This window comes from Dromiciops gliroides, chromosome 1 (genome assembly GCF_019393635.1).
Source record: "Dromiciops gliroides isolate mDroGli1 chromosome 1, mDroGli1.pri, whole genome shotgun sequence".
Classification (NCBI taxonomy): domain Eukaryota; kingdom Metazoa; phylum Chordata; class Mammalia; order Microbiotheria; family Microbiotheriidae; genus Dromiciops; species Dromiciops gliroides.
In genome coordinates this window covers 597,500,427-597,527,839 of record NC_057861.1, presented here as the reverse complement: position 1 = coordinate 597,527,839, position 27,413 = coordinate 597,500,427, and the positions used below count along the sequence as shown (strand labels likewise).

Genomic DNA, 27,413 nt, shown 5'->3' with positions numbered 1-27,413 from the left:
TTGAGCGGGCGGGAGTTGGAAGGGGAGGGCGCTAGCAGCTGGGCTGGGGGGTACCTCGCGGCCTCTAAGGGGCCAGGTGTCCAGACAAGCCGAAGGTGGTAGGAAGGAGCCGCCCCCCATCCTTCTCCGGTGGCTGTAGCCATGGAGGACTCGGCGGGGAAAGTGCTCAGTTGTGAGGAGAAGGAGAAGGTGCCCGGCTAGGGATGGCTGGGAGGGGGCCTTGTGAAGTCTGGGGGAATGGGGGGGTCGGAGGCGGGGTGGTCTGGGAGGGTTTTCCTCTCCCTCTTCCCGTCGCTGAAAGTGAACCTTTGGGCTGGATCTCTCCTTGCCCCACCACCCTCTGTAACCTCGGACCTCGTGTTTACTGCTGACAACAACCACAACAATAATATTTCTGTGGCGCTTTAAAGCTTGCGGAGTGCTTTACACCTGCTGTCTCCTTTGCTCCTCTCCCAACCCTGGAAGAGGCTGCCCTTATTTTACAGATGATAGAACTGACGCCGGCGGCGAGGGGTGGGGGGCGTCAGTCGGACGAAGCATTCGAACTCAGGTTTTCCGATTCCAAGTCTGTCCACGAATTCCGCCCCTACCCCGTAGACTGTAAGCTCCTTGAGGTCAAGCGACTGTACTGTTTTTAAAATTTGTGTTCCCAGTACCTAGCATAGCGCCTTGTATTTAATCTTCAATTCAGCAAGCACTTATTAAGCACCTGCTGTGTACATGATGCTAAGCGCTAGTGATGCCAAGCCCCAATTACCATCCTTCTTGTTGGATTGAAGTACTGGTTCTGGAACGCTCATTCTTTCCCCCCTAATTTCCCCCTCCACCAACCTTGGGGGGGGGCGGGACAAATCTGAAGTTAGTAGGAGAAAAAGCCAGTGCATGTTTTCTATTCAGAACTTCAGAAACAAGAAATCAGACTGCATCCTTTCCCTGTTCTCACTGCAAGAGCTCTTGATACCTCCCACCTGAGCCAGCTTCTTATCTCCAATGTAGATGGCCAGGCCTCTTCCTTTAGGGTTTCTTTTGGAAATGTGTAATTCTATATCGGTGCCTTTCTCTCTCCAGTTAAAGGAAAAGCTGGCATTCTTAAAAAGGGAGTACAGCAAGACACTGGCTCGATTGCAGGTAGGACATTGTTTTCCTGAAATACAAATGCTGCCTTTACAGATGACAGTGTTATTATCATGCTGCTTATGATCACCTTAATGGAATAATCTTTGAGGAAACAATTTTATTGAAGTTGCTCCTGGGTCTGCTTTTGTTTTGTCCAGCGGGCTCAAAGAGCTGAGAAGGCAAAAAATTCTGGAAAGATTGAACAGAATTGCACACTTAAGGAAGAAACCTCAATACAAACAAACTCAGGTAAAAAAAATCACCAATTTTATTCATTTGTATTTGCTGAACTCATTAAATTTGTTAGGATGTTACCTTACAAACAACACAGAATTTTTTTATATTTACTTTTTTATGTTTAATCTATTTCTCTGCTTTCAGATATAAATTTTAGTTAAGATGGGGTAAATGAAGGAAAATAATTTAAAATTGAATGGAAAAATAGGTAATTCTTGATGAAATATAGGGGGAAAACCGTTTTTTGTCAATGAAATTCTCTACGTTAATTAGCTTAAGATTATGGTAGTTAGCAAGCTATTCAAAGTTTGAATGTAGTTTGAATGTACTCTTTGAGGGTTGGAGACCATATCTTATTTATATTTGTATCTTCCCACAGCCTACCACAATGCACTAAACATATTCAGAACTTAGTACTGGGAAAGTAACAACTTTTGACGCATAGTAACAACTTGTATTCATATAGCACTTTTGCATTCATATACACTATTGGGGTTTTTTTTAATCTCTACAACATCCTTTGGAGGTGAATAGGGCAGGTATTATTGTCCTCATTTTATAGATGAGAAACTTATGCCTCCAAAAATTCCTTTTTTGTCCATGGCGATTCAGTTGATAAGTAGAGGAGCGGGGCTTAAATTATCTTGGTCCACTAATTTTTTCAACATCAGTGGAATATCTCCTTTATAAAGTTTGTTTCATTTTTCAATTGAATTGTAGTCTAGTGCCTAACATGCTAATCATAAATTATGTTTATCTTCTCAGATTCAGAAGACAAAGTATCTCTTGGTGATAAATTAGAAACATGTACACCACAGATTGATGCCTGTCTTAATGCAGAAACTAAGGAGAAAACAGCTGTCACACTTGATTTTGAGCCTGAGTTATTGAGCACTGATGATGGTTTATCAGGAGTATGTCCTGAATATAGAGGTGATAAGTGCCAGGAGAATTTCCTTTATAGCATCACTGGACCAGCCAATGAGAAAACGCAAAATAAACAGCCACTGAATAGATTGAAGAACCGGAAAAAAACATCGGTATCAAAAGGAAGTGAATCTTTCTTTGACTCTGATTCACTTTTAAATTCTGGACAAAGACAGCAAAAACAAGTGTTTTCTATAGAAAATCCTGAGTTACCAGTGTTTCAGATAAGAAATCAGTTTTCATGTGCTGAGAGTGAAATTCAAAATTCTCCAAGACCAATCACAGAAATCAGTGACTGTCTTGTTCCAGCTACTGAATGCGAAAATGATGCCAATAGAATTTTGAAAGAAAATAATCTTCCTAAGATGGCTGCACTTTCTTTACACAGTCCCTTGGATGACAGTACTACTCAGGAAGTTGGGTGTGTTCCTCTTGAAGAAATCTGTGATAACTATAAACTGGCTACCCAGTGCTCAGTGAACCTTATTCATGTTTCACCTAACAAATTAGAGGAAAGAGGGAAAGAATATGTTATCTCTCTGGGTGACCAAATGGCAAATGATGATATGAATGTGGATAAAAAGATGTCTAGCACTCTCACCTTGCCACCAGATGACAGAGCATTTTCTGCAAATGAGTTCAATCATTCATTAAGCAAAAATACATATTTCAATGAACAGAATTGTAGCTTGAAGCCTTTAGGATCTTCTAGTAACCTGCTTGATAGTAGAGATGAAAATCTTCAAAAGAAAGAGGTCCTAAGTGAGACTATGAGCCCTACCATAGAAATGAACTCTCCTGGTCCTCCAGAAAATCCATTAAATTCTTGTACAGTGCTTGATGGTCTTCTGTTTCCTGTGGAGTATTATGTTAGGACAACAAGACGAATGTCAAATTGTCAGAGGACCATAGACCTGGAAGCTGTAATTCAAAGCCAGTTAGGTGTAAAAAGAAAAGGATTTAAGCATAAATATAAGCAGGCAACTAAAAATTTAAATCTGTCCTCCCAAGAGCAAAGTGAATTTCCATTATCTGACCAAGGAAGTTCAAGTAGTCCTTGTCAGAAGTCTTTCTCATCAACCAGTGAAAGTAGCTCTCCTGCTTTTCCCACTAAAGACAATGATTTTGCTTTGAATGCTTGTAAAAAACGATCAGGTAGAAGATACAGAGGGAGAAGATTCTTTTGTAAAAAAGGAAAAGATGATCAAGAGTCAGTGCTGCAAGTTTCTGATAAGCTAGATAGTAAAAAACCTAAGGAAGATGTTGCCTTGTGCAAAAAGGCTCCAAGAAAAAAAGAACATGATCAAGGTAAAAAAACAGTCACAGACAAATCAAGATGTACTCTTGCTAATATTGACAAAAAAGTACCCACATCAAAAATACAAGGTATTGCATGTTCAGTTTTTTAGGCCTAAATCAGGCATTCATTCTTTTCCACAAAAACCAGCACATGTTAAACGTCTATCCAAACATTATCTGATTAACTGGGAGGAAGCTGTAGCTAATGATAGATACAATTCGGAGAGCAAACCAATTGTCTGTCAGTTTGAGGACCACCTGGCAATATTTCAGCTGTGCAGCCCAGCTTGTTGGCTCACTGAATAGAATGTTGGGCTTGGAGTCAGGAAGACCTGAATTCAAATCCTGCCTCAGATATGTACTAGTTAGGCCAAACTGGGCCACTTAATCTTTCTTAGCCTGAATTTCCTAATTTGTAAAATGAGGGTAACAATAGCTTCTACCTCCCAGCATTGTTGTGAATATCAATTGAAATAACAAATAGAGTTTTGCAAAACTTAAAATCCTATCTATGTAAATGCTAGCTATGATTAAGAGTAGTTATGCAGTAAAAAGCTCCAAACCTATGCAATTGCCTCTGAATAAAATGCTGTTACCAAAGGTAATTTGTCTAACCTCTCCAGTACATAAAAATTAGGAAAAATGTTGATGTTTAGTAACTATATTTCTAAAGCATTTTTATTGTTACAAAGTACATTTTCTTCACAACAGTCTCATAAGAAAGGAGCACAGGTGTTCTGATTTTAATTGAATGAGGAAACAGGCTCAGAGAGGTTGTGAGTTGTCCAAGGTCACACAGCTACTAAGTTTTAAAATTAAGACATGCAACTTCTGACTCCTAAATTTAATACTCTTTCTTCTACTACTCTATGTCTCCTATTACAGAATAATAAGCTTTCATTTCTCTTAGTGTAGGAAATCAAATTTATTAGGACTGGTCCAAAAAAACCCTGATTCGGGCAACTTACTGCATTCTCTTGGAAACCAAACACAAGGACAGAATAGTCTTCACATTTCTACTTACTCTTTCTCCTCTCCATGATGCCCATTAATATTTCTAACCAAGTCCTAGATTGAGGAATATCAGTGTCTCGACCACTCCTAAAGGTATGAATTCCACGATGCAGCTTTAAGAGTAGTATGGTGGGGGCAGCTAGGTGACACAGTAGATAGAGCACCGGTTCTGGATTCAGGAGTACCTGAGTTCAGATCCGGCCTCAGACACTTGACACTTACTAGCTGTGTGACCCTAGGCAGGTCACTTAACCCCAATTGCCTCACTAAAAAAATTTTTTTTTTTAAAGAGTAGTTTGGTGTATGTTAAAAGTAATATAGATGGGGGCAGCAAGCACCAGCCCTGGATTCAGGAGGACCTGAGTTCAAATCCGGCCTTAGACACTTGACCCTTATTAGCTGTGTGACCTTGGGCAAGTCACTTAACCCTCATTGCCCTGCCTCCCCCAAAACAAAACAAAAACAAACAAACAAAAAAAAAAGTAATATAGATGCAGAGGCCATCCTGTTGAAGCTTAAGGGAAATTTGACTTTTTTGTAGCAAAAAAATGATCTAGTGACTTATTTGAGTCCTATTCCAAAGTATTGGATAAATAGCTATGAAAGCCAACGAAAAGTCTGTTTTTCATCAAAGATTTTAATATCTTTTTTCTTTTCTTTTTTTTTGTTGTTAGGAAAACAAGGTTGTACTCAAAATAAGAACCTTCCTTCTTCCATTAGTAATGACTCTTTGATTGTGGATAATACCAGTTTTGATTTTTCATTTCATCTTAAGAATGGAATACTCAGTTTTGAGAAGCTGTCATCATGCATCAACATCACTGACTTTGACTTGCCTGATGAGGACTTTGGTTTTCTTAAGCTTGAGAAATTAAAGTCTTACTCAGCAAAACAAATTGAACCCTTTGAATCAAGAGATGGTGGGAAAAAGTATTATGATGGAGACTGTCTTATTTCAGCGGAACTGATGCCTAAAAAAATAGTTACAGAAAAGGAGAATTTAGCAGAGGATATTATTACTATATCAAGAAACTCACAGCCAAAAAACCCAAAGAGTATTCCTTCAAATATGCTACTTTTCACACCTTCTAGTACTAACCTACCTGCTACAAACAACCAGCTTGCAACAGATGTATGTTCTCCTGTTTTCCCTATCCTAGGTGCTACTCCAGTTTTTGGCTCCCAACTACAAAATGAAAATGTGGCTAAAGAAATTACTGGACCTACTTTCTGTACACCTAAACATACTTACTTAAAGGATCCAGACAATCTTACTGGAGATAATCAGTGTAACAGTTCACCCAATGCATTGAAATTGGATATTAACATGCAGGCATTAGGTAGGGAAGTCAAAAAACAACCTGACCAAATACCTTGTTGTGGTTCTCAAGAAACTCTTCCACCTGTTGACTCAATCACTTTCAAAGAAAGACCACTATTGGAAAGCACTTGCCAGGTATGATTTTTCACTTTTTAAATTAAAAAGAGTTGATGCCTTTCATTGTTATATTTAGTATTTTTCAAATATGTTTCCCCTCACCTCAAGTAGGCCATACCTTGTAACTAACATCAAAAAAGAAGGGAAAAAAGGTGTTTTAACAAAACCAGCCAATGGCTCTATCTGATAATAATTTCAGTATTCTACAACTTACTTCTGTAGTGAAGAGAGGTAAGCACATTTTCTTAACTTTCTTCAAGGTCAAGCTTGGTCATACTAATTACACAGAGCTCAGTTTTATTGTTATTTCCATTTCCATTGTCATTATATATGTTGTTTTCCTGCTTCTGTTTGCTTTACTCTGCTTTGGTTCCTGTATATTTTCTCATGCGTCTCTGTCACATGGTAGGTCTTTAATAAATGCTTATTGATTGCTTTCTTGCTTTAATTCTTATCTGTCTTTTTTTTATGGTTCAATAATATTTTGCAACATTTGTGTATCACAGTTTATTTAGCCATTCCCTAGTTGATAAGCACTTTGTTTTCAAACCTTTCCAAGAGAAAAGGTACTACTATGACTATTTTGCTATAGATGAGGCCTTTCTTGTGAACTTTATCACTTTGCCATATATCCCTAGAAATGGGATCTCTGGGTTAAAGCTATGGACATTTTAGTCACTTTCAATAACATAATTGCCAATTATTTTGCCAAAATGCTTATACTGATTCACAGTTCTACTAACAATATATTAGCAAACCTGTCTTAAAGCAGCCCAATATTGACTAGTTCCATCTTTTATCATCTCATTTTGCTAAGAGGCAGGCTGAAACCTCAAAAATTGTTTTGATTTTAATATCTGCTATTATCAGTGATTTGGAACAGTCATTCATGTTGTTAATAGTTTGCAACTTATCTTTCAAAAACCATTTGTGGGGGCAGCTAGGTGGCACAGTGGATAGAGCACTGGCCCTGAATTCAGGAGGACCTGAGTTTAAATTCAGCCTCAGACACTTAACACTTCTAGCTGCGTGACCCTGGGCAAGTCACTTAACCCCAGTTGCCTCACAAAAAACCAAAAACAAACAAAAAAAGTTGTTCATATCCTTTGATCACTTACTCATTGGACAATGGCTCTTGATCTTATATGTTTGTATTAATTCCTTGTATATCTTGGATATTAGAGATAAATGATATAAACATTCTTTCCTAATCAACTCAGTTCATTATTTTTTGTTTGAGGAAAAGATTTTAAATTTCATATTAAGGAAGTTATCTGTTCTATCTCTTATGATCTCTATGTCTCGGTTAGGGATTGGTTGGATTTACGGATGCTTTAGTTGTTACATGTATATCTTTATTCGTTCTTAACCTTTTTTACGTCATGAATCTCACTCAGATTTGGGGAACAGGTCCATGACATAACAGTCTGGTTAAACATATGGGCTTTCTTTCAGAATAATAATTTTTAGTGCATAAAGTAAAATATGTAGGATTACAAAGGCAATAATTATGTTAAAATAATTATCAAAATTCTAAAGTTGGCATAAACCGCAGGTTAAGAACCTTTCCCTAGGGGCAGCTAGGTGGTGCAGTGGATAGAGCACCGGCCCTGGAGTCAGGAGTACCTAAGTTCAAATCCGGCCTCAGACACTTAACACTTACTGGCTGTGTGACCCTGGGCAAGTCACTTAACTCCAATTGCCTCACCAAAAAAAAAAAAAAAAAAAGAACCTTTCCCTAGTATAAGATATGGATCTAAAACTAGTCATGTCAAATAGGAAGTTCCTCCCAAAGTAGTCTATGTTCTTGAGTTTATCTAACACTGAATTATTGAACTTGTTTCTAATTCTGTCTTATCCTGTTCCACTGATGTACTTTTCTATTTTTTAACTAGTACCAAATGATGATTTCTGCTTTATAATATCTCAGGTCTGTAAATGGCTATTCCCTTCATTCCTACTTTTTTCCCCATTATTCCCCTTGAGATTCTAAACCTTTTGTTCATAGCAAATGAATTTTATTTAGCTCTACAAATTACCTACTCTTTAAACATGTCTTGAAGGAATGCGATAAATGTCTATTGAATAATAATTAATGAGTTATTGATGAATTGGCCCTGAACTTTAGATTAAAACATTGGAAACGTCCAGTTAGAAAATGTTTTTAATGTGTACTTTTGATACGGCTAATATTAATCCTTAAGTATGGTTGTATGGTTAACTTAAAATTCATCCATAAAAATTAGAAAGTTGTATTTTAAAAGCTGCCTTTTTAATGAAGATATCACTGGGTTCTTGCTACCCATTTTAGAAAGAAAATAAAAATATAGAACATTAACATTTTAATTAATGTTGATATCTGTCATAAATTTTAAGTTAATATACTGGTTTTTCTCTCCACAGACTAAAGTAGCAGAAGAACATCCTGATGAAATCTGGTGTGATAGTTTGAAACTGGGTAATCTACAGCTAGTTTCAAAGTTAAAGGTCAGAAGGCTATCTTCTTTGACATCATTGTCTCCTTAATTACTGATAAATTAGATGAGTTCTGAAAACAAATAAAAATTTGATCATGTGACTTCTCTCCATTTAAGAAAGTATATAAGTACAATTGAAATTGAAATAAAATCAGTTCAATTCTTTCCCTCTTTTTCTTTTAAAAAGATTTTCTTGTGGGCAGCTAGGTGGTGCACTGGATAAAGCACCGGCCCTGGATTCAGGAGCACCTGAGTTCAAATATGGCCTCAGACACTTGATACTTACTAGCTATGTGACCCTGGGCAAGTCACTTATTCCACCCACCCCCCCCCAAAAAAAAGGTACACTAAAAAGGTTTTCTTGTAAGGAATATGGATATTTTAAATCTTTTAGGCAGATTGTAAAAGAGGAAATTATATGAAGTCATTTCCAAGGATACTTAGCTTGTATTTTGTGGGGTGGGTGAAGGGAGGAAATTATTCTACTCTTTCTACCTTTTTATAAAGAGAAGAAACAATAAACAAGATATTTCATCTTAAATAGTGTACTTTTTTTTTTTTTTTTAGTGAGGCAATTGGGGTTAAGTGACTTGCCCAGGGTCACACAGCTAGCAAGTGTCAAGTGTCTGAGGCCGGATTTGAACCCAGGTACTCCTGACTCCAGGGCCGGTGCTCCATCCACTGCGCCACCTAGCTGCCCCTAGTGTACTTTGCCTAGTGTACTTTGTACTTTATATTCTAGATTTGTAATGTTTGTCCCTATAATCATTTTGCTATAATTTCTTTTAGCAATGCAGCTTAATTTAATGTTTAATTGGCCACTCAGTTACAGGGCCTATGTGAACAAAGTATAGCTATAGCTTTTGATTCCAGCAAACTGCAATTAGAATTTACAATATAGCTAATTCCTGAATTAGCCCCCCCCCCCCCCCCCCCCCCCCCCCCCCCCCCGCGCCGTCTCCATTCTGTGTAGATGACATTTTTGGTGTGGACATGTTCTGATAAAGATTATTGTTTTAAAAGTCCACACCTATAAATTAGGGAGTGTTATTCATTTTACAAAAGGATTTGCCACTAACTTCCTTTTAAGAAGTTTTAGAAAGGCTCTTTCACCTTCTGGAGACCTAAGAATGAATTGAATGAATGAAAAAGCATTTATTAAGCACTTAACTCTGGCTGGAGATCTCCTAAATGCTGCTGATACAAATGCAAGAACAAAGATATGGCTTACTTTCTAGGAGCTCATATTCTAGTTTTTGGTTTTTTTTTTTTAGTGAGGCAATTGGGGTTAAGTGACTTGCCCAGGGTCACACAGCTAGAAAGTGTTAAGTGTCTGAGGCTGGATTTGAACCCAGGTACTCCTGACTCCAGGGCCGGTGCTCCATCCACTGTGCCACCTAGCTGCCCCTAGGAGCTCATATTCTAATTGGGGAAGACTGTGTAGGAGACTGGTGGCCAGGAGGGGGCACTTTAGACTCAAAAATTACTGTGATGGCTCCTGAGGCCTTGTACATTGGTGGGCTTCTTTCAAGGAATAATGGCCTAGTTAATTTGGATCTTGGTTCTGGGACTGAAGGAGCAGCAAGGCTCCTGGTGAGTTTGTTTTGTCCAGGGAATAGGGAGAATGAAGCATGGCTAGGGTCTCTGATATAGTAGGTCAAGTGAAGCAGTCACCAAACTGATGATCTTTTAACTGTGAATAATACTCCCTAATTTATAGGTGTTGACTTTTAAAATAATAATTATCTTTATCAGGGTTGGCTAAACCAAAGCTTCTTAAACTGTGGGTTGCAACCCTATGTGGGGTCTTATAAATGAACGTGGGGATCGTGAAAGATTTGGCAACAGTAAAAGGTTATGTATACCTAGTTTATATACCTATATATACCCAGGGGTGTGTGAACATTTCTCAGGTGAAAAGGGGTTGAAAGAAGAAAAAGTTTAAGAAGTCCTGGTCTAGACCAAAAATGCTATCTACCAAGAATGGTGATTAGAAGAAAGGGACAATCCAGGAATTTGCTATCATGTAGACTCTGATTTCCGTCTGCAGGACAGAAGTCAACAAGCCCACCTGCTTCATTTTACAGCCAGTCCGTAACTGAGTACCAGAGGGGTTAAGTGACTTATCCCAGGTTATATGTGTAGTAGTAAGTGTCAGAGCTGGAATTGGAGTCTAGGTTCTAAGACTCCAAATTCGATGATTGACATTGTACACTGTACCTTAGCTCCTCTATTGCATTTATCATAAGATATAATTTGTACTCTTGATTAGTATACAGAGCAATGTATTTTTGCTTGCTGGTACTTAACCTCAAGTTTATTATTCTTGTAGTCATGAAAACAAGGGAAAACCAATAAAGAAGGTAAATCCTTTAAGATACAGTGCAAGGGGCAGCTAGTGGATAAAGTGGATAAAGCACTAGCCCCAGATTCAGGAAGACCTGAGTTCAGAACCAGCCTCAGACACTTGACACTTTACTAGCTGTGAACCTGGGCAAGTCACTTAACCCTCATTGCCTGAAAAAAAAGATATAATGTAAGCATCTTCTTATATTTCATACACTTCAAATCTAAAGTGACTATTTGAAAGGGGCTTCTTGTTTGGTTTTTTAAAGTCCATGTATAGAATAAAAACCAGACACTATTGGGTGCTTGGGGGATAAGATGATTAGAACAAAGTCTTATTCAAAGCTTAAGGTGCTTACAAGTACAATTGGCAAGACCCATGAATATAATTTTCCTTTGGCCTGAATAGAACTTTAACTTAATTTAACCCTCTATTATTTTTTTTAGGGTCCTATCAAAGTATTACTCCCACCACCACCATGAGGGTTAAGTGACTTGCCCAGGGTCACACAGCTAGTAAATGTCAAGTGTCTGAGGCTGGATTTGAACTCAGGTACTCCTGACTCCAGGGCCGGTGCTCTATCCACTGCTCCACCTAGCTGCCCCCTCAAAGTATTACTTTTGAATGTTTTTGGTAGGGTTGTCTATCTCTCATATTCTCATAGGTCATCGGTCTACCCCTTACCCAAAGCATGAGGCCCCACATTTTTACAGGCATCCCAGACAGTTGGTCTTCTAGCCTCAGCTTGGACATCTCTCATTATGAGGAATTAGTAAAATTTACATAAAACAAACTTAATATTATAGGTGGCAGCAGGGAGCCACAGAACGAGCACTAGCATTGGAGTCAAGACACTTGGGTCTAAGTCACAACTTTGTGTGATCTTTTGCAGTCACTTCAGTTCATTTTTCCCACATATAAAATGGAGTTGATAATGCTTGTATTTCCTGCCCCAAACAAAGGGTTGTTAGGATGGAGACACGTCATAAACCTTCAAGAATGATTTCAGCATGTGCTCTTGTTATTATTACTTCACATTAATTGCTGTTCCTCCTTTGTGACAGAATCCTTCAGATTCCTGTTCTGTGGATGTGAGTACTGTGTGGTGGGAAGGAACTGGCTCTAAGGAGTCACGTATCATAACTGCCTGTGAATTTACAGTTTCTCTCTGGAAATCTCTGGATAACTGGCAGTGGAGAAAAGTTTACACATGGCACTTCACTGAGGTAGGAACCAGAGATGTTTGTAGGTGGAATTGACTGTAAAAAGAAATTTATTTGCATAAGGATAAAGAGGTACAGTTTAGCCACAAAGCAAACATTGGTAAGAAAGAAAAAAAAACAAAAAAACAAACAAGACTATGGGGCAGCTAGGTGGTGCAGTGGATAGAGCACTGGCCCTGGAATCAGACGGACCTGAATTCAAATCCGGCCTCAGACACTTGACACTCACTATCTATGTGACTCTGGGCAAGTCACTTAACCCCAATTGCCTCACCAAACAAACAAATAAACAAGAAAGAGTCTACATCTTCATTTTTATCCAAGCCCCATTTGAAGTATTTGGGATTTTCTCACATTTCTAATTTGATTTCCTATATTTGCTTTTACCTCTGTTTTCTAAAACATGACTCTCCACTATACCAGTTATCATATTAGTTAATTTTTTTGTTAGATCACAAAAACTCTTTACTCTTTACCAAGGCTTCATTAATACCGATCTCTTTCCCAGAGTTTTGTTCATAATCTCTGATAATGCTAAGAAAAGATGTGTTATATTTTTTAGGGGTGGTGCATATCACTTTACTTCCCACTTTTTAAAGTTTCGGAGATTGCTCAAACTAGAATGTGATCATTGAGAATTCTGGAAATTTAATGAAATGATTGGATAATGAAACAGTCAAGAAATGGTTCTTTTTTGTTGTTATTTGATTCAGATTCCAGTCCTACAAATTATTCCACTCTGGGATACTTGTAATCTCGTGTGTGTTGCTTTGGGACATCTAGAAATTAGAGAAATCCGGTATGTAAATGTAAAGCCATGTTCTTTCTTTATTATTGAAACTGTAAGTCAGCAAGTTTTTACTGAGTGCCTACTACTCTATACTAAGCCTTAAATACCAATTTGTACTGTGAACTTTGAAAGGACTTTGCATTTTCATTAAAAGAGCAAGACCTGGGGGCAGCTAGGTGGTACGTGGTACAGTGGATAAAGCACTGGCTCTGAATTCAGGAGGACCTGAGTTCAAAGCTGTACTCAAACACTTGACACTAGCTGTGTGACCCTGGGCAAGTCACTTAACCCTCATTGCCCCAGGGAAAAAAAAAGAGCTGGACCTATAAACTCATAGGCTTTAAAATGGCGTTCTTAAATGCAGCATGTTTTAGTGGAGTGATGAATGTGTAGTCAGAAGAGGTCTATGTTCAGATTTCATCACTGATTCATATTAGCTATTTGACCCTGATCTTTCTGAACCTTAGTTTCCTTGTCGAAAAAGGGGAGATTAATAATGCTTGTTGTGAGGACAATGTATTTTGTAAGCTTTAAAATACCTTGTAAACCTGAGTCAGAAGTGGTTTCCCTTTAAAGCATGAAGTTGCAAAGATATGCTATTTCTATAAGTCCAAAAAATTCCTTTCCATATTTTAGTCTACCCCCACATATATATATGTATGTATATATAATTTTCCTTATGTTTCTTTCATTCTGATTTGGTTTAGATTATTGTTTTGTTCTGATGATGATGAATGCTTAAAGCAGTCCCTTGTAAAATCTGGAAATATAAAAGCTGTGCTTGGACTTAGACACAAGAGGCTAGTCTGTAGCAATGGGACCCTTCATGATCACCAAGTTGACCTCATGACCTTTTCAGGATCTGGAAGGTAAAAGAAACATTGGTTACACAGATAGAACTTTTTTATTTTATCAAATAAGAAGCTCTTTTGGTCACAGGGCTTAAGCATAAATCAAATGATAAAAGGGGTGCTTTCCCTAATCTTATGGGTGTAACTGGAAAGAGCCAAGGGCAAGCTGAGCATTTAGGGGGGTTTTTCCAGAGACAATTCAGATACAGGGTAGGCCAGAAGTCACGAAGGGATTTCAATATTGAATAACTCCTTTATTTTTTATTCTTAATTTATAATACCATAGCATATGTAGAAAATATGTGTGTATATTGTGTATATGAAATAAAGAAAAAATAATTTTCAGAAAGTTATAAAAACATCAGACCCCTTCATGATTTTGGGTCCACCCAGTACATAGGTGGAAGGTGAAAGGTAATAGGTGAAAGTAGAACAGAAAGGTGAAGAGAGATAATTGGAGCAAGTGGCTCTGTTAGAGCACAGGTTTTTCTGGTAGGGAGACAAGGGGGGAATATTGTTCAGGAATTAGGAATTTTATCTTTGGCCTGTTTTATCTTGAATAGTATTGGAGAGTTACTTTCATTCAGTTTTCCATTTTCTGTCTTATTTCTGGTTTAGCTAAAAGGAAATAGGCAAGAAAAAAATATATATATATACTCTATTTAGAAAATAATAATTTTTTAAAAAAGGAAGTAATAGAATTAAATTTCTGCTTTATTATCAAATAATCTTTGAAATAATGAATGAATCCTAAGTTTCTATGCCACATTTGGTATATACAAAGACTTCCTTTATGTTGTTTATACCCTTAAAAAGATGACTTTAAGAACTTTTTTGTTTTAGTGTTTTCTGTTATTAAAATTTTGTGGTTCGACCTTTTTTTGGGTGCTGGATTAGTTATTGGGTGGAGTTCGATAGAGGCCTGTCTATAAAAATCTCTGCTTTGAGGTTCCAATTCTTAATACTCCTTAAAATCTAGAAGTAAAGAAAAACGGACTTTGATGTCACCAGAAGAAACCATCCTGGCTTTTGCTGAGGTTCAAGGAATGCAAGATGCTTTGCTTGGCACAACCCTGATGAGTAATATTGTTATCTGGTAAGTTTTCCTTTTGTGATGAATTTTAAAGTAAATATGCAATAAAACTTCATTAATTCATACCTACTATGGAAAAGGCCAGTCTGAATTATAGAATATATGTGTGTATGTATATTGCTTTTTTTCCAATAGGAAGAAAAATAATCTAGCATCCACATTATTTTTTTCATTGTTTTAAATCATGCTTTTTATTTATGCTACATTGTGCTGATTTTTTAATATATCTCTCCACCACACTGAGTTATCCCTTGTAACAAAGATTTAAAAAGAAAAAATGGGGAAAAAAAGCAGTTCAGCAAATCCAATCAATATATTAATTATGCCTGATGTTGTGTGCAATATTCTATATCTGTGGTCCCTTACTTTTGGAATGAAGGAAGGGAATTGATTTTTTAAAATCCTTTTCTCTGGGGCCAGACTTGGTCATTATAATAAGATATTTTTGAAGAAATACAATTTCATTCTTTTCAAGTATATATAATAACCAGAATTAGTTTTTTAAAGTTTTTTAGAAGGTGAGATGAAGGACTTTGATGTAGGTAGGGTCTTCTGACTAGCTAGAGAACAAGGGAGTATTGTCTTACAAACTTTCTCTAAAATCTGGAGGTATAAAAGAGAATTCAGACTAACTATAAATTGTTTATTAATAATAGGACAGTTTATAATTAAAAATCATATTTTTGAAAAGTAGGGTAAAAAGCATTGTTGAAATAAAGGAGTATTTTTTGTTGTTGTTAGAAGAAAGAGCTATTTTATGGTCAGAGAGTTTTGTTTTTGATAAGGTAATAGGGTAAATTTTGCACAGAAAACCATTATCCATTAATCAGCATATAATTTCTGTAGAACCAGAGTACATATGTGATCCCTTTATAAATCATACTCTTGGTCTCTTTGATTCTGACCTTTCAACTTCCATCTTATTTTAAACCTTGGGATAAACTTAAAAGTTTGGGTGTTTTGAATGGAGTCCCTTTGCATTAAAATACCAAGGGATTGCTGACTCTATGGGAGGCAATGTCTATAAGATAGTATACCTGACTTTATAGAGTTTAGGATTGAGGATTGGGGAAAGGGTAATGAGAGGGATGCTCATGTGACCCATTCTCAAATATTTCAGTAAAGTGTACAGGAGAATTTAATTGAAAAATGAGAGATACAAAGTGCTATGTGAAGTCAGAAGAAGGAAAACCATTTCTTGTTTGGGGAGAATGAGGAGAAAGCTTCATGAAGGAGGGAGCACATAGTAACCTTTTTCTCTGCTTATATGACATCTGATCTGGAATATCAGGGCACGATGACAGATTTAATCTTCAGACAAAATGATGTGCTTGCTTTTTAAAAAATGTTTTTGGTTTTGTTTTTTTGGTTTATTTTGATGTGCCTGCTTTTTCTTTTTTCTTGACTTAGGTCCTTCCAGTTAGTTCATTTAGGTTTTTTTTTTTGGTTTTGGTTTTGGTTTTTGCGGGGCAATGAGGCTTAAATGACTTGCTCAGGGTCACACAGCTAGTAAGTGTCAAGTGTCTGAGGCTGGATTTGAACTCAGGGCCTCCTGAATCAAGGGCCTGTGCTTTATCCACTTCGCCACCTAGCTGGCCTCTAGGTATTTATTTTTGAACAAGCAAAAGAGAAAGGTCTCCTTGCCTTTTAATAAGACTTTATAAATGAACACAGGTGGTTATATGTATTACATCACTATCTATGGCTTGGCTTATTTTTCTAGCCATGTTTGTCCAAAGCTTGTTCCTTTTTCACCTTTCCTTTTGATTTTGTATCCCTAGTGTATCCCTTTCCCATATGGCCATATCCTAATCACACAGCTCCATCTTCTCTTTCAGATTCTCTTTCAAAATTTCAAATTCAATGCCGTACATTACCCTTCTCATCAAACATTTTCAGTAGGTCTAGATTGCCAAGAAGATAAAATGGACATCTCTCAGCTGGGTATCCATGGTCCCCCTCAATCTGGCCATGAGTTGCAAACCTTATCACAGAATACTTTACTCCATGAGTTTTACTTATTTGAACTCTCCTTTGTACTCTAGAGAATATACCAGGAAAATTACCATTTCTATCTCTGTTCATGTATCACTGTATTACCCTTTTAACATCTAGTGCCTATTATTTTGTTACTTGTATTACACTCTCCCTCCCCGCACCTATATTTGAACAATGTATATATGTGGAAATGTGTGTGTATGTATGTAAATATAAATGTATGTATGTATGGTACAAATAAGAAGTGTTATTGGTGCCCAGAGGGAGACATCACTGTTATGTGTAGTGGTCAGGGAAGCCCTCATGTTAGACTTGAGTTAGGCCTTAAAGTAAGGATAGAATTTGGATAGGTAAAAGAGAGGGTAGGTGGGGAGGGACACATGGCATTCAAAGTTAGCAAAGTAATGTGAGGAAAAGTAGAAGCATAATACAGTCAAGGTGATGTTTTGGGGGGAATAGAAGGATTGCTAAATTTAAGAATCCACATTAATCCAAAAAGCATTTATTAAGTGTCTCATATTTACAAGGTACTGTGTTAGGCTATGGGGATATAGATGAAGTTTAAATCATTAAGTTTAAACCTATATTATAGAAGTTGTTTAATGCCAGACTGAAGAATTTGGACACTATCTTTTAAGTAATGAGGAACCCTTGAAGATAGGAAAGTGGCATAAGGAAAACATGACTTTTAGAAGACTAAATCTGGCAACAGTGTGTGGGATGTATTGGGTGGAGAGGACATTGGCAGCAGGAAAAGCTGTTTTGTTAGGAACGATTAGGAAGCTAATGCAGTAGACTGAGAATAAGGTGATAAAACCTGCATCATGATGGTCATGGTGGAAATGGAAAGGGAGACATGGATGAATATTAAGGAAGAATCTACGTGAGTTGTCCCACTGAATAGATATTAGGTGGGAATTAGAGATGACCATGATTTAGGCTATGGCTAACTGAAAGGATGAAAGAAGTAGGGAATTTAGGAGAAAGAGCTAGTTTGTAAATGAGGAGGGGAGAGGATTTCCCATATTTAGTTTGAGGTGATGGCAAAACATCTAGTATAAATACTCATTATGCAGTTGGAGAGAAGCTATTGTTCAAGAAAGATAGATTTTGGGGGCAGCTAGGTGGTGCAGTGGAAAGAGCACTGGCCTTGGATTCAGGAGGATATGAGTTCAAATTTGGCCTCAGACACTTAACACTTGCTGTGTGACCCTGGGCAAGTCACTTAACCCCAATTGCCTCACACACACACACACACACACACAAAAGATAGATTTGGGAGTTACTAGTATAGAGATTGTGATTGCAACTATGAAAGAAAAAAATCCCAGAACTGGTGGTGTGATTTGGGTGATGATTATCATAGTAAGTAATATCCCTATTTCTTTTCTTGACTTAGAATCTTGGTTCCTAAGGGCAGCTAGGTGGTGCAGTGGATAGAGCACCAGCCCTGGATTCAGGAGGACCTGAGTTCAAATCTGACCTCAGACACTTGACACTTACTAGCTGTGTGACCCTGGGCAAGTCACTTAACCCCAATTGCCTAAAAAAAAAAAAAAAAGAATCTAGGTTCCTAGTTGTCAGGAAGTTGAAAGTAGAACGTAGGGAAGTCAGTGTTGTACTTATTCATGCTTTATTTCTAAGGAGAAACCCCCAAGAAAATTAATTCAATAAACTTTTTTTTTGTGGGGAAATAAACATTTTGTTAAGCAACTACTATGTACAAGGTACTTTTCTAGGCTCTGGGGATATAAAAATAAAACAGTAATCCCTGCCCTCATGGAGCTAACTTTTCTCTCTGAAGTTTAGGAGAGAACCCCAGTGGCACCATTCTGAAAAAACCTGTGTAGCCAGTCACATTCTTCCCCCAAGAGTACTAGGCAAACCAGTTTCCACCCTGAGTGATCAAATTCAATATTAGTTTTCATAACGCTCATAAAGCTAAGTAGAGGATCTATTACACTTTTGCTTTCTCTTTTTTTCCTCTGCTTTCTTATTTCATATCTCTTCCTTTGCATTTCTCTTTTCTCCCTTTACACCCATATCATTCTTCTCATTTTTCTATAAGTTCTGCTAGGTGGTGCTGTAGATAGAATCCTGGACTTTGAGTCAGAAAGACCTGTGTTCAAATTCAGCTTCAGATACTTACCAACTGTATGGCACTGGGCAAGTCAGTTAACATGTCTGCTTCAATTTCCTCATCTGTAAAATGGGGATAATAATAGCACCTACTTACCAGGGTTTTTGTGAAGATCAAATGAAATCATATTTGTAAAGCACTTTGCAAACCTTAAAGTACTATTTAAATGCTAGCTTATGTTATCATTAATATCTTAACATGTACCTTTCAGGGACCTGCTCAAGTCTTTCACATTCCTACCAGATCAATCCTTTTGATTCTTCCTCATTCAAATTTATTACTAAGGGGACTTCCCAGACCCCTATGTCTTGGAAAATTTAGAAATCACAGGATGTGTTATACACTCAAAAGATTTGGAAAACTTTAACTTTGGTTATGTGTTAATCTCCTGAACTCAATAGAATGAAACACTAAAAGATCCCCATTGATGATTTCTTTTTCTTTTCACTTCCTGATGACATAGGAAATCTTTGTTCTCTGTTCAGTCATTTTCAGTTATGTCTGACTCTTCATGACCCCATTTGGGGTTTTCTTGGCAAAGATACTGGAGTGGTTTTTCTAGATCATTTTACAGATGAGAAAACCAAGGCAAACAAGGATAATTGATTTGTTCAGGGGGTCACACAGCTACAAAGTATCTGAGGCTGGATTTGAACTCAGGTCTTCCTGACTTCAGGCCCAGCACTCTATCTACCTAGCTGTCCCATGACATAGTAAATACTAGCCCACTTTAGTGTGACAATTAAACTAGTTAGAGAGCTAAGGGACTCTGTCCCTTAGTTTTTCAGTAACTTATTTCATGGGGATTTTTTGAGAGAATACATAATGTGAAATCATTCAGTTCCTTAGAATGAAAGTAATGGCATTCTTTCTTTGCCTTTTTAAGGGTTATAAAAATTCTTGTTTCATTGGTATTTAGGAATTTAAAAACTGGTCAACTTCTGAAAAAGATGCAAATTGGTAATTCCTACCAAGCTTCAATCTGTCACAAAGCCTATTCTGATATGGTATGTATCTTTGTTAAATTTTAGCACCTTATTTGTATAGGAATAGGAACTTAATAAATTCATTCTCCCATTTCCTTTATTTTTACAAAGGAGTGTAATTAAATTCTGATGTCACGAAGGTTATAGATGTAATAGGATTCTATTTATAGCTATAAATTCAGTGACTATGAGTATTTAAAGGCTAGTAACATTAGCATGAACCAGAAATAATGCTGAAAAGTATTCTCTCAAACATTATCACTAGCATCTTACCTGGCTAATAAAATTATCTTACTTGCTTTTAATAAGCTACCACTTATGCCAGATTGTAGTGAAAGTTTTTCTGATGAGAATTTTTTCTTAAAACTGATGAACTAGTCCCAAACTCCTCCATGTCTTCACTCTTTTTTTTTTAAGTTCTTTGGGATTTTTTCCCCAATATAGAAAAGAGAAAAAAAGAATGTTTTATACCTGGTGTATTAGGCCACCCTTGATTTACAAGTGGCCAATCAACATGAAAAGCTCTTTGAAGCTACCATCATCAGTAGTGGCAGTTCTGGCATGTTCAGTAGCTGCAGGATGTTACCACTGCTAGGAGATGTGTTCCTGAGATTCAGAGTTGAAATATAACACATTTCCCATAACAACACTCTTTAGAATTGTTGTTAGGTTTTGTAGTACCATTAGTTCCAGGTCATAGTACAGCTATTTCATGGGTAAAATATGAATTTTGTTGGTAATCTAGAACCCAGTCACTATTAATACAGTTGTTTTTATAAGAAAATGCATTCTAAGCTCCAAACACCTTATCTAAAAATAAACTTTTGAAATATTCACTATGAAGTAGAAACTATGTGCATTGAATGAACAATTTCAGCATGCCTCAGTGTCCTGAATTTATTCATTCCCCTTTGTCAATTTTTTTTTTGGGGGGGAGGGGGGCAATGAGGTTTAAGTGACTTGCCCAGGGTCACACAACTAGTAAATGTCAAATATCTGAGGCCCAATTTGAACTCAGGTCCTCCTGAATGCAGGGCTGGTGCTTTATCCACTGTGCCACCTAGCTGCCCCCTCCTTTGCCAATTTTTAATGAAAAAAATAGAACGTGAAAATAGCAGTAAACATGCTAGACAAAAGGGTGGAGAAATATTGGCTATGGTATAAAGCTGGTATGAGTAAATAAAATTAACTGTTCTAGTATATAGCCAAATATGGGAGAGATAGTACCCTTCCCCCATGTTGTGTTCTGGCAAGACAACTGGTGTGTCCTTCACTGAAAAATGTCAGGGAAACCCGGAGTTCAATATTAACTAGTCCAGATCGACAGTGGATTGATCTATTCCTACTTGGAAAAAAAGTTAAATCAGTGGTTAAATCTCAGATACTGGTATCCAAGTTCTCATCATTAACATTTTATGAAATAACCCAGCATCAATTTTATTTCATTCTCACTAAATTATTTTTAAAAATAAAAACTTTCTTAATGGTTTCATTAACAATCTATTTTTCCTTCCAAATTAGGGGCTCCTGTTTGTTGTTTTAAGTCATCCACATGGCAAAGAAATTGAATCAATGGGAAGTCCTATATTTCGTTTGATTGCAATTAATCCTAAAACGGCCCTAAGTGTTGATGTAAGGCCCTATTCACTTCCCCAAGGCCATACTGGAAGGCAAGTGTACAGAGGGTACTATGTAAAATCTTATATTTCTTAGAAATAATTCTATCTCCAAAAGGTCAGGTAGTGGGGGAAGAAGCAAGGTGACCATTAAATTCCTACATGTGAAGAAGCAGTAGTAGCACAATAATGATAATATCAGACTTTGTAGAGTGCTTTAAAGCTTTCAGAACACTTTAAAAATATTTCATTTTATCTGCAAAAATAACCCTGGAAGGTAGGTGCTATTATTATCACCATTTGACAGATGAGGAGCTGCCAAAAGACAAGGTTGTATGTTTTTTTAAATCACTAGTATAACCGATATCTGTATTATCCAGTATATTTTTTAACCACATAATTATTTATTTATTATTTATCATATCACCTAGCTGCCAGAAGGCAAGTAATTTTCTTTCATTACTAGTCTAGTTCCTACCATCTTAAACTGGGTCATGACCCCATATGGAGTCAAGTAACTGAATGTGGGTGTCACAAAAAGTTTGGCAATAATAAAAGGTTATGTATACCTATTTTATATACCTGGTTAGCCAGGGTCATGTAAAAATTTCTCAGACAAAAATGGGTTGAGAGTGGAGAATGTTTAAGAAACCGGAGTCTAAATGATATCTGTATTGTCCGTTAATTCTTCTTATGCATAATAGTCCACAATGAGAGTGTCATAGAAACAACAGGTAGAAATATGGCAGATTTGTGAATTAAACTCTAAGATCCCTATGTTTTGATGCTATTCCCATGTGGTTTCATTGGGTTTAGAGTAGTACAGTTTGCTTTTTGTGTGTGAGCCAATTTCATCATTTTCCTTTAAACTCATATGTATCTCTTCTACTCCCTATTCTATATTTCCCTAAAGAAAACTTAAAAAATACTTAAAAAATACTACCATCACATACTTGAAAGTTGCATACTTTCCTACTAAAAACTAAATATTTGTGTTTTATCTAGCAACAACAACAATTCTCCATTTAAAGAGGTTTTATGTGGTAAAGTGTTTTAGTTTATTTTGTAATAATTTATGTAGACATCTTTGCTTTGAAATCATTGACCTATGATCATCCTCAGTTCATGGTCTCTTGATCATAGTCTGAATTGTTTCTCTGATATTATTTTAGGAAATATTTAAGTACTGGCACCATACCATTAATGATGATACTTCACAGGATTTCTTGGGGTGGATAGTACTTATTTGTAATACGTCAGTTTTTATTCTTATGGTAATCAAATCCTCTCTGAAGGCTGTTGTTTTTAGAATGAAATTTCTCTAACAACCACAGCTGAAAATTTAGCAGTGAAATGCAATCATGTTATCCTTATTCATTAATATGGTATTAAATCCTTACAGTTGAGATGGCAAATTTTTTTTTTATAATGCTCAATACATATAAGTATGTTCTAGATTTCTTCTTTGTCCTTGCACTATCCTAATCAGGAAATTGAAGAAACTATAATATCATAGATTGTCTGAAATGGAGCTTAGAGAAAATCAAGTCTAATCTTCTTATTTTACAGATAGGGAGACTGAGGCCAGAAGAACCAAAGTCAATCAATAAGCATTTGTTAAGTGCCTATATGTGCTAGGCCCTGTGCTAAGCACTAGAGACACAAAAAGTGGCAATAGATAATCCTTGCCCTCAAGGAGCTTGCAATCTAATGGAATTGACTTATGCAAGGTCTCACAGATAGTAAGCAGCTGAGTTGATATTCTAGCTAGATCCTCTGACTCCATATTCACCCGTTTTCTTACTTTGGCATACTACTTTATTAAACTTTTTCTACACGAGACCTCTTTTCGCCTGAGAATTTTTTATGCAACTCTGGGTATATAGGTATATAAACTAGGTATACATAATCTTTTACTGTTGCCAAATTTTTCACAACCCCCATGTTCAGTTACATGACCCCATATGAGGTTGTGACCCACATTTTAAGAAGGTAGGATCTGGTCCAACTGAGGCAATTTTGTAGATGAAGAAACTAAAAGTCAGTGAGGTTGTAATCCACTTTGCAAATTAGCAGAAGATAATGAGTTGTAACATAAATATATGGATGCGTCCAAGTGTATTGGCTAATTGTCACAACAAATCTTTCATCACACTCATTTAGAGATAAATATATACTTTGGACACTAGATCAGCATTGAGACATACTGTGTTTTTGCCCACTTGAAAGGGAAGTACTTTTTGAGTTGTGTTAATATAATTTAAATGCAGAAGTTATATTTTGTTTTCTGTGCTTGGTATTATTAGGTTTCTGGATGGCGAGGTGAAGGATAATTTAGCAGCAGCTGTACTAACTTCTGGAACAATAGCTGTTTGGGACTTGTTTCTAGGACATTGCACAGCTTTGCTTCTGCCCAATTCTGATGGAAATTGGTCTTTTGTCAAATGGTCGGGTACAGATTCTTGTCTACTAGCTGGACAGAAAAATGGAAGCGTGTTTGTGTACAGCTACATGTGAGTTAGGCCAAGAAGAAAGCAAATGGATTCATGGACATACATGAGTTTCTTCAACATCTCTGAGATTGTAACTCAAAAGAAAAGTGATTGTCGTCATTTTGAAGCAAATCAAGTATTTTCTGCCTGATAAATTCTCCCACTCAAAAAACTGAGGTGGTTTTATTTGAATTTTGTTCATTAAGATGTTTATTTTTGGTTCTGGAGAGTATGCTGACTTTGAATGTTTCATTAAAACTGTGGTGAGTGTTTTTTTTAATTTTATAATTTGGTTGATATTTTTTTCGCTTCAATATTTGCACTGAAAAAGGACAATCTAGCTGCTAACTTAAACTTGAAATACTAATAAATTTTAATTTTGTAAGATTCTGCTTGGAAAAGAATTTTTCCCCATTTACCTATCATAATCAATTTTAGGAATTCTAGGGAAAGGGAATTTTTATATAGTCTCTGGAATCAGTGATTTCTAATACTTGATAGTAATTTTTGGTTACCTCATTGTATTATGGTGATTTTCAGCTAAATACTTTTTATCTCCTCCTATCCACCTCCCTCCCCATAATTGAACAAAACCCCAATAGAAACCCAAACCTCTGAAAATAAAACTCTTATCTTAAACATGCATAGTCCAGCAGTACAAATAGCCACATTCATCATGCCCCAAATTACATATCTCTGTTTTTAAGTTCATCACTTCTTTGGCAGGAGGTGAGTTTGGTTTATCATTGCATTAATAATCAGAGTTCTAAAGTCTTTCAGATCTTTTTCTCTATAATGTTATCATTGTATAAATTTTTCTCCTAGTTCTATTCACTTCAGTCTACATTAGTTCATAGAAGTTTTCCCAATTTCTTCTAAAACTGTCTTTGTTGTTGTTTCTTAGGGCAAAGCAATATTCCATTACTTTCATATACCATAATTTTGTTTAGCCATTCCATAGTAGGATGGTTTCTTTGTTTCTAATCTTTGGCTACAACAAAAAGAGCTGCTATATTTTCACACATCAGGTCCTTTTCCTCTTTCTTTGATCTCTTTGAGGTAAGGGCCTAGTTGAGTCAAAGAATATGCACAGTTTAATTAGGAGATGTATTTGTTATTTTCTTTTTTTGTCCTCTTTGCTAGTCTGATTCATTTGTATTTCTTTCTTTTTTTTTTTTTTGGTGGGGCAATAAGGGTTAAGTGACTTGCCCAAGGTCATACAGCTAGTAAGTGTCAGGTGTCTGAGGCCTGATGTGAACTCAGGTCCTCCTGAATCCAAGGCTGGTGCTTTATCTACTGCGTCACCTAGCTGCCCCATTGGAATTTCTCTAGCCAGGGGAGATATACTTGTGGAAAGATAACAAAATATATGAAAAATAGCTACATGATAATTTGGGGGTAAGATAATAGTCACTAGGGGATCCTAAAAGGCTATATTTAAAAAGTGTTTTATAGGTCAAATCTTGAAGGAAACCAAGAATTAAAACTGAAGGATTCTAAAGAGGCAGAGGTGAGGAAGGCATCTAGTCCAGGCTTGGGGGTCAGCCAGTGCAAAAGTCACAAAGGTAGGAGTTGGAAATCATAGTGCAAGTGAGGAAGAGCAATGTATCATAAGATGAGACTGTACCAGACATAATAAAAATGGTAATAATGGCAAATTTATAGTTTTTATATCTATCAAAGGGATACTTGAGGGGGTAGCTAGGTGGCGTAGTGGATAAAGCACTGGCCTTGGATTCAGAAGTACCCGAGTTCAAATCTGGCCTCAGACACTTGACACTTACTAGCTGTATGACCCTGGGCAAGTCACTTAACTCCCATTGCCCTACCAAAAAAAAAAAAAAGATACTTTACAGAAGTCAAATAGTAATTCATTTGCAGAAACAAAAGATTGTGAGATTTAAAATTGGATATTAGATCATAAATCTCCCCTCTTTAACCTTTCCCTTAATTTATCTCCCAGACTAGTAAATGGAAGAAGCTTCTGGTTTTCTAGTTAGAGCTTTATTGTGTGGTAGTTACCAGGTGATGTTGATTAGAGGGATAGGAAAGTAGAAATACAAAACAAATCGTCTTAAGTCTAAGCTTAGTCTATATTCCGTATAAAACACACCAAAAGCCCAAGGCCACCTTTGGGGAGAGAGAGACTGTGTCAAGCGCGTGCTGCTGCTGACCGCGTCTGTGCAGCGCAGTCAGGAGACCAGCAGAGCAGGAAAAAGATCCCACTTCCGTTCTCTCCTTGCCTTTTAAGCTCGCATCCCGCAAGTCAAGTGCTTAGCAGGCAGTCTGGCATGCGTAGCTCATGCCGTTGGTCTCCTCCCTGAAAGGGTGGTCCTTCAAAAACTGGAGTCTTTCAGTTATCCTAACGGACTGTTAAAAAAACTTTCATTTTTTTTTTTTTACCACAAGATCTAGGATACCAAAAGAAGTAATGAAAAAGGAAATAATAAAGAGGAAATAGCACACTTCTGGACCTCAGTATATTATAAAGCAGTAGTCATCAAAGCCACTTGGTATTATGTTTTTAGAAATTAATTGCTATTGCTATATACTCCAGTTCTGGATAAGCATATATTATTTATTAATATTGTACCAGTAGAGAATTGACCACATGTCTCCCTAACTCCTCATGGTATCTGGCTGGCCACCTGGTAAAGAAAGCTTCCAGAGAGCTTCAGCATGCCAGTTAGCACAAGCAGGAGAGAAGACCCAGAAGACCCTGGAAGACCTACCAGACCCTGCTGTCCTAAAAGCCTCCTATGGTGTCTTCCAAGGGTTTTTAATCCTCTTTTTGTAGAGGTCATTATGGGTTGATCCAAGCTAATTGGTTAGCATCATTCAAGTCTATTACTTGACAAGACTTGAAGGTGGTCTGCATTAAAATGAACTCTACTTGACATCAGGGAAAAGAATTCAAAAGACCTTCACTGAAGTTGCTCAAGGAAAAGTCTATTATTATCTAGGTGTGGTTTAATGTGTGGTTTTTTTTTGTCTAGATCAGTCCTTCACTGAACTAGACTAAAGAATCTGTGTCCATTTCTTTTGTTCCCTTGGGTTGGTCCCCACCCAGATTTGATGAAGTTTCTCAAGAACTGGCTTTCTGGAGTGGGGGTGGGGAGGAAGGGCTGAGAAAGTAATCTCTGGTTCCCCCCAAAAATACATTATTTATAAGATTTTGGTGTTTGTTTTTGCAAGGCAATGAGGGTTAAGTAACTTGCCCAGGGTCACACAGCAAGTGAGTGTCAAGTATCAGAGGTGGAATTTGAACTCAGGTCCTCCTGAATCCAGGGCCAGTGCTCTATCCATGGAGCCACCTAGCTGCGCCGAAACTGGTTAACTTTTTTTGTTTTTTCGGGGCAGTGAGGGTTA

At 37.0% G+C, this 27,413-nt stretch overlaps 1 protein-coding gene across 5 annotated transcripts; it reads left to right on the top strand.

The window, feature by feature from the left end:
• Nucleotides 1–5: 5 nt before the first annotated feature.
• Nucleotides 6–24,381, top strand: PALB2 (partner and localizer of BRCA2). Of its 5 annotated transcripts, none has more exons than XM_043979824.1 (13): nt 6–189; nt 1,069–1,128; nt 1,275–1,365; nt 2,119–3,666; nt 5,268–6,049; nt 8,435–8,518; nt 11,920–12,081; nt 12,792–12,877; nt 13,576–13,737; nt 14,699–14,815; nt 19,870–19,957; nt 21,458–21,606; nt 23,859–24,381. In XM_043979824.1, exons 1-13 carry the CDS (start codon nt 142–144, stop codon nt 24,067–24,069), a joined length of 3,588 nt encoding a protein of 1,195 aa, XP_043835759.1. In that variant the 5' UTR covers nt 6–141; the 3' UTR covers nt 24,070–24,381. The 5 variants fall into 5 exon arrangements, with proteins under 5 accessions (XP_043835759.1, XP_043835757.1, XP_043835760.1 ...); XM_043979822.1 differs by having other exon boundaries at nt 19,837–19,957; XM_043979825.1 differs by lacking the exon at nt 6–189 and having other exon boundaries at nt 855–1,128; nt 2,119–3,588; nt 19,837–19,957.
• Nucleotides 24,382–27,413: the final 3,032 nt, after the last annotated feature.